This window comes from Podarcis tiliguerta (assembly GCF_965153285.1).
Source record: "Podarcis tiliguerta genome assembly, chromosome: 1".
Classification (NCBI taxonomy): Eukaryota; Metazoa; Chordata; class Lepidosauria; order Squamata; family Lacertidae; genus Podarcis; species Podarcis tiliguerta.
Window position 1 is genome coordinate 55,338,999 of NC_139534.1, and position 11,650 is coordinate 55,350,648.

General features: G+C 45.0%; 1 protein-coding gene across 26 annotated transcripts in view; it reads left to right on the forward strand.

The window, feature by feature from the left end:
* The window catches only part of CTNND1 (catenin delta 1), a 56,551-nt gene that overhangs the window by 17,852 nt on the left and 27,049 nt on the right, over window positions 1–11,650 (forward strand). For 11 of the 26 annotated variants that reach the window (XM_083415968.1, XM_083415967.1, XM_083415987.1 and 8 more), the window contains exons 2-3: window positions 8,010–8,123; window positions 10,581–10,891. The exons of 12 other annotated variants lie outside the window; for them this stretch is intronic. In XM_083415968.1, the coding sequence (XP_083272094.1) occupies window positions 10,697–10,891 (195 nt within the window). In that variant the 5' untranslated portion in view covers window positions 8,010–8,123; window positions 10,581–10,696. The remainder of the gene's footprint in view (window positions 1–8,009; window positions 8,124–10,580; window positions 10,892–11,650) is intronic. 3 more of the 26 variants (XM_083415986.1, XM_083415970.1, XM_083415971.1) reach the window with 1 other exon arrangement.

The window sequence follows — 11,650 nt, forward strand, 5'->3', positions numbered from 1 at the left end:
AAATATATTCTGAATCTCAGAATCCAGAACAGCAAGAGGGGTCATTGCGCAGTGAAAGCAGTGATCCCTCTTGCTGTTCTAGCTTCTGGGATAGCTGCACAGCCTGCATTAGCTCCATAAGACGCGCACACATTTCCCCTTACTTTTTAGGAGGGAAAAAGTGAGTCTTATAGAGCAAAAAATACGGTATTTTGAAAAATCAAATACTTCTACTTGGGGAATTACTAGAAAGTAAAGCTTCTTCACTTTGTTGCCGGGGTTGAGCAAGCTCTTCCTGTTAGTTTCTGTCTTTGGAACTGGGGAGACATTGAGAGTTGCGCTGGTTGAGGATAATGGAAGTTGTATTCGAAAAACATGGAATGCCCCAGGTTGGCAAAGGTTGATGTAGAGAGCTGTTAGCCCACAAAAGCTGAATATTGCAAAATAGAGTTACTTAATGCCTGTAAAACAGTTATTTAATGCCCGTATATGGGGGGTGTTCTGCAGTTGTTTTGAAGACAGGGGACTCCTGTTGTCTTGGACGAGTGTCATGTTTTAAGTACAGTATCAAGTTATAGGAGGGGCTGGAGAAGGTGTGCAGGGATTGCTGACAATTGTCAAACACGTCACCATCTGGGAAGATTATTTTATTACAATTTCAGATTGCTCTCTTGAAGCAATTCATATTCCCCCATTCTCTCTGTATCTTTCTATATGTGATGGGGTTGTGTGTGTGTGTATAACATAACAGATAAAACAACTGCATATAAACACAGTTTAAACAACAACAATTATAATTATAATTATAATTATAAAAACAGTTTAAAACTGCCGCATACAGCAAAACAATTCCAATCCAGGACAGATACTAACTGGGATAAAGACTTTGGTATGCTTGTTGAAAGATAATAATCTGAGGAATGTGTTCTGAAGTAGAAGGCTGCAAGAAATTCTATATTTTAGCAACCTTTTAGCAGTTGAAAGCAGAACCAGCTTATCTTATATATATATGCATCTGGCTTAATTATTTTGTGCCAGTTCTGTTTCTTTTGGATACAAACATTTTGGGACCAAATTGTGGTGCCTCTTTAAATGTCTGTTGCATGTGCTAACCTCCCACTGCTTCCTCTCTTTTCCCTCCTCCAGTTAAGATACATCCTTTCATTAAGAGGGCAGTGTTAGGCCTAAGTTTTTGAAATGATTAGGGTTACGCCTTTGGAGCTTTATTTAAGCTGAATCTATGGCCATCCAGAGAGTTATCCTGCTTGGATAAACAGGCCTGGAATGGCAAATATAATTAGGGACGTAGGAAGCTGTTTTGTACTGAGTCAGGCCAATAGTTCATCTAGCTCAGTATTGTCAACACTGGCTGGCAGCAACTGCCTGGGATTTCAGGCAGGGATCTCTGCCTGCCCTAACTTGAACCTGGGACCTTCTGCAAGTAAAGCAGATGCTCTACCACTGAGCTATGGCTCTGTCTCAGCTGACTTGCAGCGGCAACATTTATATGCTGCCCATGTGGCTGGGTTGCACCAGCCACTCTGGGCGGCTTCCAACAAATTATAAAGCCACAGTAAAATAATCAAACATTAAACACTTCCCTATCCACGGCTACCTTCAGATGTCTTCTAAAAGTCATCTGACGGGAGGGTGTTCCACTGGTTGGGTGCAACTGAGAAGGCCCTCAGAGCTGGAGCTCAGTGTTCACGCTGAATGATTGGGGTGGAGACACCTCCCTAAGGCCTTGCATACCTGAAGTAGTAAGAAAATGCTGGGTGATAGTTTGCTTTCTGGGTTGTGAGGCACTTGGGAACTCTACTACTGTGTGTTCATAGCTGTATCAGCATCCATGAGTGTTAGGTAAAAGGTAAAGGACCCCTGGACGGTTAAGTCCAGTCAAAGGTGACTATGGGGTGTGGTGCTCATCTCACTTTTGGGCCAAGGGAGCCGGTGTTTGTCCACAGACAACTTTCCAGGTCATGTGGCCAGCATGACTAAACCGCTTCTGGGGCAACAGAACCCCGTGACGGATGTCAGAGCACATGGAAATGCCGTTTACCTTCCCACTGCCTGTTTATCTACTTGCAATGACGTGCTTTCAGATTGCTAGGTTTTGTATGCCTTTTAGGTGGTGGTAGGGAACTGTCTCCCGCTTTCTAATGGGTTCTAGGCCAAGTAACTGCCTTGCATGCTATGTTAGTTATCCCAATTACACAGCACACTGGAGCACAAAATACCTGTTCAGGTAAGTGCGCTTAACCTGGCCACTTTTTAAGCTGGCAGTTTCAGCAGTGAAAAGGCAACCATAGGTGCAATGATTTTTATCGAGTCCCAATCTAGAAGGGAGTATGTTCTGGATCAAGCCTTCCTCCTGCTGCTCCCCCCCTCCCAATAAAAATAAAACTGACCATACTTAAGTGCATTTGTTTTAAAGAGGTGACTTGATGTATATTCTGGCACTTGGGCAATAGATTTGGAAAGTGGAGGGAAGGACCTAGGGAAAACATAAACCTGCCTTCTGATAGTGTGCCTTACTACTTTTAGGGGACAGGGAGCATGTATCAAGTTGCTCTTCCTGTGTTATTGTTTATATGTGGGTGGTTTGAAAAGTACTTGCATGGGGGCAACTCCTCCTCTGGAACTGGCTCATCTCCCAAGGCAAGTTTCTTCTCCAAGGTAGCTGCAGTCCTTACATGGATTTAGGAACTGCAACAACTAGCTTTTCCAGTTCTCCCACAAGCAGGTAGGATGCCAAATGAGCTCCTAGAGCACCTATTAGGAATGGTGAGTTAATGAGTTGTTCTAAATTGTCACAAAATATCTAATATCGGTTGTGCTTCTTGTTGTGCCAGATAGCCACAGTTAAGCTCTAGAAATCAGATCAGGGCTTCTTGAGCAGCAATTTACATTTATTTACAATGAGGCCCATAATAAGAGAGTGAACTAGCCCAGGAAATGTCTAGAGCCGATCCCATTTGGGAAGGATGTAGTAGGAAGGCTTCTGAGTTTGCTCAGATTTCATCTTGGCTTGCATGCATTTTGTTCATTAGCCTGTGTGGAGGAAGTGAGGGCGGTATCTTGTGCCTCCTTGCAAATGGAGCCCACAGAAATGTTTAACTTTGGGCATTGGCCTCTGCAGGATGCGTGAGTTCACAGAAATCCTACCTGTGTACACATGCCGTATGTGTTTTGCTAGGGCTCATAGCAGGGCGGGGGGGAAAGTGCATTTATGGGTAGGAGAGGCAGCAATAAGTATTCATGTTTGCATTTGCCTTTAATGCAATGTCTGCAGCTGTTCATAGTTTCCAACTACAACTTGAACTGTATTTAGAGATCTAGAAAGTAAGTAGTCCAGCTTGGGGGTTGCATGGCTTTTAACGCTTGAAGGTACTAGAAACTTCACATGATCCTCTGGTGTTGTGGGATCAGACTTGTGAATATGCTAGCATGAATGCACTTTGCTGAATTCAGAACATGGCCTTGAGTTGTTGTGTGTGAAAGCATCAAAGCAAAAAGGCAAATCCAGAAGTATATATACCAGGCTTCCAGCCCTTGGGGCTTTGGTGAACCAAACCCTGAGAACTTGCAGTTTCTCTTATGTATGGAGCATCTGATCAGAAGTCCATTTGTTACAGTGAACACTTGCCCTTTCAAGCAGCATTATACAAGTTCCAGTCAGCTGAATATCTGGCAGAGCATTATGTGAGGAGAGCGTGTCTGTTGGTGGAAACACTTGTTTTGTCATTTTAAACTGCAATGTCTGCTTTGGGGTGCTTCATTTATTGTCTCTCTGACTAGTCCCATCTCTGATAATTTCAAGATCTCTAATGGTACCTTGCCTTTCAGGCTGCTTTTGGTCCCAGAAGTCCAGTGTAGCATCTAAGTGCGAGTTAGAATGTGAGTTGTCCAGGTGTGTTTGTACTGGGCCATGACAGCCTTGCAAACAACTTTTGCAATTCTTCTGGGTGGGAGAGATAGTCAGGGTATGGGTGTGTGTATGAGAGAGAGAGAGAGAGAGAGAGAGAGAGAGAGAGAGAGAGAGATTCAGGGAAGTTTGTGGAGGAGTTCTGTGTCTGTGCAGTAATGGTTGTAATCACAATTACATGTGATGGTTGCAAGCACTGTGCTCCATGTATTAGTGGCAACTTGTTCTGTGGCTAATAGTTTGTGTATTAGTGGCTACAGATGCTCTGTTGAACAAAAAGGCCATCTCTTTCAGATCCTACTTATGGGCATGTCCGTCTGCCTGGGGTAATAAATGGACCTCTGGAATAGATGGATCTTTGAGCCAGCTGGTCAGTTCTGACATAAATTTCATGTTGACCTTTTGCAGTGCAAGATGAATTTGATGCTTTTCTATCAGTTGAGCGGAAACACAACAGCAGGCAAGGAGGAATATCTTCTTCCTCACTGTGTTCAAAAGTCTTTGTTACAGAAAAGCACACACTGGCTAAACAGCTGCGGAGGCAGAGCCACAACCAGCCTGGCTTTTGGGGGGACATATGCTCATCCCAGCCAGAAGTGAGGCTTGAGGTTCATGGCACATGGGTGTGGTCCTGGAGAATGACACCACACCGCTCTTTCCGAGGCATAGGAATCAGCAGCATGAACTCTGAGTTGGCAAGCATTTTGGCGACTGAAATCTTGGTTTAAGGAGCCATTTGGCACCTAGCTTATATATCCCATTTTCTAATACTGCCCTGAACACTTGATAATGCTGTATAAACATATTTTGCATTAAATAGGCAGGGGAAACATCATGTATGATTTGTCAAGAGCGAGATAAAAAGGGGGAAGGAGCTGAGGTTCCCTTTCTTAAAGGAATCCTGAGTTTCCAACCTTTTATCAGAGTGTTTGTCAGGTTCTGTAAGGTACATTTATTTGAGTACTAAGGAGAGAACCATGGCCCACATCTGGCTGGTGGAGCAGTGCTCTCCATTCACCAACCCAGATCGCAAAACAAGCAAAATATGCTAGCAGACTTCTTTCTTCCTAGCGCAGAGTATGCCAGACCCTAGGCAGAATGTGTTTGCTTGTTGAATTCACACACGGTTGCTGTCTAGACACAGGGAAACACAACACAGTGCTCACTGCACTTCCATGGGCCAAATCCCTAGCATCAATATTGGGTAATGCAGTTTGGCTTATAAAATGGAGCATGGAGAGCATGGAGAGCTGCAGACCAAACCATCTGAAGTGCACCAGGTTGTGAAAGGCTGTCAATAAGACATGGTTTCCCTTTTCCTTTCCCCCCCCCCTTCCTCCCTTTATTTAAGAGGCAGCAGTACTTGCTTGGTATACTAAAATTATCTCTCTTGTAGATAATAGCCTAGCTCTCAGAAGGGGTTTCTGCTCAGTGGCTCAGTTCACATGGAACACTAAACCATAACCAGACCCAATTTATAAACTCATTTGTCTGGAGTGAAACAAACCACAAGTCTGGGTTCAGATGTGATGCAATAGCAAGCCATAGCTTGGCTGTGGGTAGCATGTCAGTTGGAGGACAGGGGAAGAAGTGCAGCAGCTATGGTCTCTCTAGGACCTCTCTTGGCTCACATATTCATACTAAGGCATGAACTGGTGAACCGGGTCTGTATGTTTCAGGCTTGAGGTGTTTCTATTTTAAAGTACATTGAGGAGACCCTGGGAATGTCTAGGCATCTCGCTCTTGTGATGAAATAGTGTACAGTGGTACCTCGGGTTACATACGCTTCAGGTTACAGACTCCGCTAACCCAGAAATAGTACCTCGGGTTAAGAACTTTGCTTCAGGGTGAGAACAGAAATCGCGCGGCGGCAGCGGGAGGCCCCATTAGCTAAAGTGGTGCTTCAGGTTAAGAACAGTTTCAGGTTAAGAACGGACCTCCGGAACGAATTAAGTATGTAACCAGAGGTACCACTGTATAGTACAATGGTACCTTGGTTCCCGAACGGCTTAGTTGTCAAACAAATTGGCTCCCGAATACCACAAACCCGGAAGTAAGTGTTCCGGTTTGTGAATGTTTTTCGGAAGCCGCACGTCCGACGCCACTTCTGCTTGAGTTCAGGAAGCTCCTGCAGCCAATCAGAAGCCGTACCTTGGTTTTCGAATGGTTTCGGGAGTCAAATGGACTCCCGGAACAGATTAAGTTCAAGAACCTTGGTACCACTGTAGAGGATAGATTTGAATCCAAGCAACCTTTGTGGGGAAAGGGGCAAGACAGGCTCCTCCATCGGATGGCATCTCCTGGGACCACTGCTTGCTCCACTTGGAGATGTTGGTTATACAGTGGGATGCTGATGATGTACTTGAAGTGGGCTTGGGACTGCCCAGAATATTTTCTTTTTCTTAATAATATTTGTTATTAAATTTTCAATTTCACTAGTTCAAATAAACATTTTACAAACTTCAAAATACCCAGTGACTTCCCTTCTTCTCTTTCCGTGGTTCATTTTACATATCATACATCCATGCATATTTTACTATAGCCATTGCCAGAAGATTTTCGACAGCAGCCCTAGAAAGAAAAAACGGGAGTGTTTCTTGGACTCTTCCAGGCCTTGGGTGCATCCTCGCTGCGGAACGGCAGAGAAAGATTATAGGGTGGAGGCCATGGGATGGCAAAGCACTAAACTGTTTAAAGCAAACTAACAATCTCCTCTGGGTCAAAGTCCAACTGGTGCCAAGATGTCTGAACCGAAGTGAAAAAAGTTCAGTTGTCAAATAAGCAATTCCTAACATGTGACTAAAAATATGACTCAATGAGAAGTGGTGTGTCCTCTTCTTGTAGCCCAGAGTGTTGTGACACAAGTTCGCATCTAAATTTCTTCTGAAAGCATAACATCTGCATATTCAGGAACTGTAGCCATTCAGCACAAAACATTTAAGGCTGAATTAATCTAATGGCGATTACACGAACTTGTTCCTCATGTTCTCGCTAACCACATTTCCGTAACTGATGGTCTTCTAGAAAGGCTACTTTTTCTGGATGCTACCAGTAAATGACTAATGAGGTGCATCTCTTGCCTGCCTGCTTAATTGTAGCATCCAGTTAATGGAGCAACAGTGCTTTTTTGGATTTTAATTTCACATTGGGGCTTGTGCATAAGACTGTTTAGTGGGCAAGAAAGACTTGGGCAAAGATGTGAGTGGAGCTGTTGAATGACTGCAAAATAAAGTGTGTGTGTTCCAGATAATGGTCATGGGATTGTGCTGCTTTTCTTTGCACTATTATGAATCTCTCCAAAGAGATCCCCCCTGCCTCAGATTGTCAGTGCCCATGGCCTTGTATGTAAATCATGTCTAGGGCCTGGTGTTGTGTGTCACCAGCACCGTGGGAAAGTGGGTTGAGGCGAGATCTGTCTTGGAGGCCAGACTAGTCCAAGCATGCCGTCCCTACCTTGATTTCCCCACCCCCTGGGATTTTTTCTTTTTTTAAAAAAATATACAATTCTGACGTGCTTGGGCAAGGCTTTCCTGAGGTGGGATGTTAAGTGCTGTAGGAAGCTGTTTGCTCTGTATCTACCTTCCGTCAGTCATAGAGTACCAAGATCTTAATACTAGTTGGCCCACTGAGTTGGCAACTTGTGTGCAGAATAGTTCTATTTGCGTTTTCCCAATTTCTGTGTGCCTTGTTAGCTGGCTTTTGGAAGGTTACCTTGTGAGCCAGAAATCTCCTTAAAAATCCTAAACCACATGTATTCCCTGTAATCCAGTTGGGCAAACCTGAGCTTTCTTTTCCATTGTAGCAGTGCTATACCAGTTAATGTGACCATTCCGTTTTAAGAAGTGCTTTTGTAAACCACTTGTAATTCCACTTTGGGAGAAATGGTGGAATGGTTCATTGTAGTCTTTTCCAACTCCAGCCAGCGAGTTGTAGTCCAAAGTATCTAGAGGGGTGTGGAAGATAGGTACAGTGTGTGTTTTTTTTAAAAAAATGAATAAATACTGGTTTGATTATAGATCCTCCTTTACATGCCTCTTGTGCTTTGTTCCTTTTTTATTTTTTAAAATCACACATATATTGAATCCCCTTTCTGCTGTCTCTGCAGCCTTTTCCCTCCTGCTTCCTTGCTGTTGGTGGCTGGGCTGCTTCTTCCATGATTTTCTGCACTTAGACCAAGCTGTGCCTTAGCCAATCAGTTCAGACCGGCCTTCCTTCACAGGTGTGTATGGTGTGAAAAATCAATCTTAAATGTAATTTTGTTCTCTTCCATTATGGGTGGCGGGCTCTATTTTTCTCTTGAACTGACCATTTTAAAATTTTGGAATTTCCTCCCATGGTAAGGAGATCAAAAGCCCCCAGGTAGAGTACAAATGTGGGCCTTAACTCCCTCCTGCCTCCCCAATTCCAACCACACTTTTGTGCACGGGTTGCTTTAAAAGTCAAACACAGCTTTATGGATTTATTAAGTAGATTCTGTCTCAAGACATTCCTGTTGGGCCTATGCCAGTGCCCTGTTCTCTAGCACAGTGGCATATGATTTGCAGAACACCTTGCTCCCCTTTCCCATCTTGTTAGCCATGAAACGATTGCTGACAACCACATTAAAGCCTGTAGCTCCACACCTGCGGTTTTCAGCTGATAAAAGGTGGTAAAGGAAACAGCTCTTGGAGGGAAATGGCTCGAAGGAATCTCTTGCACTTTGGAGATAGATTTCGCTGTAAAATAAGTTTGAGGGTTTTAAGAAGCTGTACTGCTTCCCAACCCTTTACTGCTTAAATGCCATTCACATATGTAATGCTGCAGCCAAGGAAATGCACGCTGTGTCCTCAAAATACCTTGGGCAGATTTAACCAGATAAGACAGAGCTCTGCTGTCTCCATGGTGGTAGCAACGTTCTAGATGTGTATTGTTGATGAGCATTTGACAACCGCATATGGCCAGACATATTATATGTACACATAGATGTATTATATGGAATGTTGCTGTTTCCCATCATGTGTTTGAAAAAGCCATTAACACTGGAGCTTTGGAAAAATGAGAGTGAGTTTCATCCTTCTCTGCCCACCTTTCTGGCGCTGGCTCTTGGTATCTTTCTGCCCAATATATAACCACTGTGTTGGTAGGTCACAAAGCAACCGAACTTGGCCTCCCCCAGCTTGGTGCCTTCCAGATGTTTTGGACTACAACTGCCATTAGCCCCAACTAGCATGGCCAACAATTGGGGTTGATGGGAACTGTAGTCCAAAAACATCTGGAGGGCACCTGGTTGGGGAAGATGGAACTTAACTTGTTGTTCCCAGCTGTGACATGACATTGAGGAATTAAAGGCTATTGCACCCTGACAGGAATGCACAAGAACATAACTGACGGGCAGTTTCCTGTTTAGGAGACAAGGACCTGGGCTCTAGACAGGCCAGTCAGATCTGGAAGTGCTGATGCGGTGGAATTTGGAAATTGCAGCCATATCAAAAGGCCACATGTTAAATATGAGGCGGCTGTTGCGATGACCTCTTCAGGATTAATAGGGCAGTATTGAGGGATCGCTAAGATTTATTTGCAAAAAAATCTATTCTGCCAACATTAAGGAAAAAAGCCATGGCAGTGGGCAGCATAAGATGAGCAGTAAAACTATATTCAAAAAACCAATACAAAATGCATCACAAACCAGAAGATCAGCTTAATACCTCAAATACATAATTGGATCATTTCCCAGGGGAAAGCCTGGATGAGCAGATGAGCTTTTAAGCAGGCTCCTAAATGCCAGTACCGTAGGTGCCTGACTGATGTTCACTGGGGGTGCATTCCAAGGGGTTTGTGCCGCCACACTGAACAAGTCCTGGTCTTAGTAGATATGAGACAAATCTTGGGAGCGTGTGGCACTACTGAGAGTGTCACTCCTGAGGATTAACAAATGGTTGCTCTGTGTTTAAAAGCCAGGGCTATTTGGACCAGTCTTGCATTACAGGAAAAACGTTAGTGCTGGAGACATAGACCAAACTCCTGTTCCCTGGCCAGGGTTCCCTCGCCTATGCATTAAAAGGCACACAGAGCTAAGCTTGCAAAGGCAACATATACCAGGTAGCTTCTAAATAACCCACAAACTAATCTCCTTTCTCCTGCTTGTTGTTTCCTGCTCAGAGTGGGATTCAACCAAGTGCTTCATGTTAGAACAGTACACCGTCCACATAACGTGAGAGATTTGTTGGGAGCAAGTGAGCTAAATTGCAGGGGAAGTATAGAAAAGGCCGTAGTCAGCCTAGAGGGAAATCATAACCACCCCCAGTAGAACCACTGGTTAAAATCCTGAGTATTACCATTAAAACTGTCCCTCAAACTTCTGTGGGTGCCAGAAACCTGGGCCTATCCTTCCCAGAATCTGGCCTGCACTTTTGACAAGAGCCTGCAGAAAAGAAGCCATGAAACATAATTTGCCATGGCCACTTCTCTCCTGAAGGAGCACCCTTGTGAATCGAATTTCCTTTTGCACTTGGGGAGGCTAGGAGGGAGAAAATTTGTCGTCTCCTCCTCCTGCTCTGTTGATTTGTGGGAGGGGAAAATGAAGCAAACCTCTGGTCTTTCCCCAAGTTTAATTTTTTTTTAATCAACGCAACAAATTCTCTCTTCTGTGACCTAAATCTTTCTCTTCTTACTTTCTCCCCAACTCTTGTGTGTGAAGTGAGGGGCTCCCTTCTCCCCTCCAGACCCCTTTTCTGTGTGACGTCCGTTCCCTCCAACCCCGTGGCATCTCCCTGCCTTGCACCCGCCCTCCCCCCGTGCGGGGCCTTCACAACCATGGATGACTCGGAAGTGGAGTCGACTGCCAGTATACTTGCCTCCGTCAAAGAGCAGGAGGCGCAGTTTGAGAAGCTGACGCGGGCACTGGAGGAGGAGCGGCGCCATGTCTCTGCACAGCTGGAGCGCGTCCGCGTCTCCCCGCAGGATGCCAGCCAGACCATGGCCAACGGCACCCTCACCCGCCGGCACCAGGTAAAATCACCTCAGGTGAGGTGGGCAAGCAGGATGCTTGTCGGCTTCTGGACTCAAGTGGTGCCTGCTGGAGTGCCGCCTTGGTAGTGTGGCTTCTGTCGGGGATGGTTTGCGGGGCAACTTGGCCCAAGGGCTATGACATTCTGCACTTTTCATAGCTGGGTCTACAGGCCAGTGCCTGTTCAGCGGCTAACCCTAGACAACAGCTCTGGTGTCATGGAGAGGTTGAGCAACCAATGTTGAGTGAGTGGCTAGATTTTGCTTTCACAGTGGCTAGTGTCATATGAAATAAAAACCACCATCCATGTTGAAGTAGAAACTGAAGTGCTTCTCCTTGGGAGACAGACCCTCCTTTATAGGAGTCCACCTCATGGAAAGTGGTGGACTCTCCTTTCATTGGAGGCTTCTAAGTAGAGGTTGGCTGGCCATCTGTCAGGGATTCTTTAGCTGTAATTCCTCCATTGTAGAGGGTTGGACTAGTTAAGCCTCAGGTTCCCTTCCAACTCTGATTCTCTCCTTCCTATTCCCATTTTAACTCCTGAAGACCATACTTAGAAGTCTGGTTCACCTATAACACTAAGCCCAAACACATTGAAGTGTGGATGAGTGAGCCTGCAGGTACTCAGAGCAGAACGTGCGGCCACTTCACATCTATTCTAGTCCTACTGCCACTGCCACAGTACTAAGAACTAAGCCATGGCTTGGCTTATTGGGACCTTCAAGACCAGGCTCATGGTTTACCTCACTCCAGATGAGCCA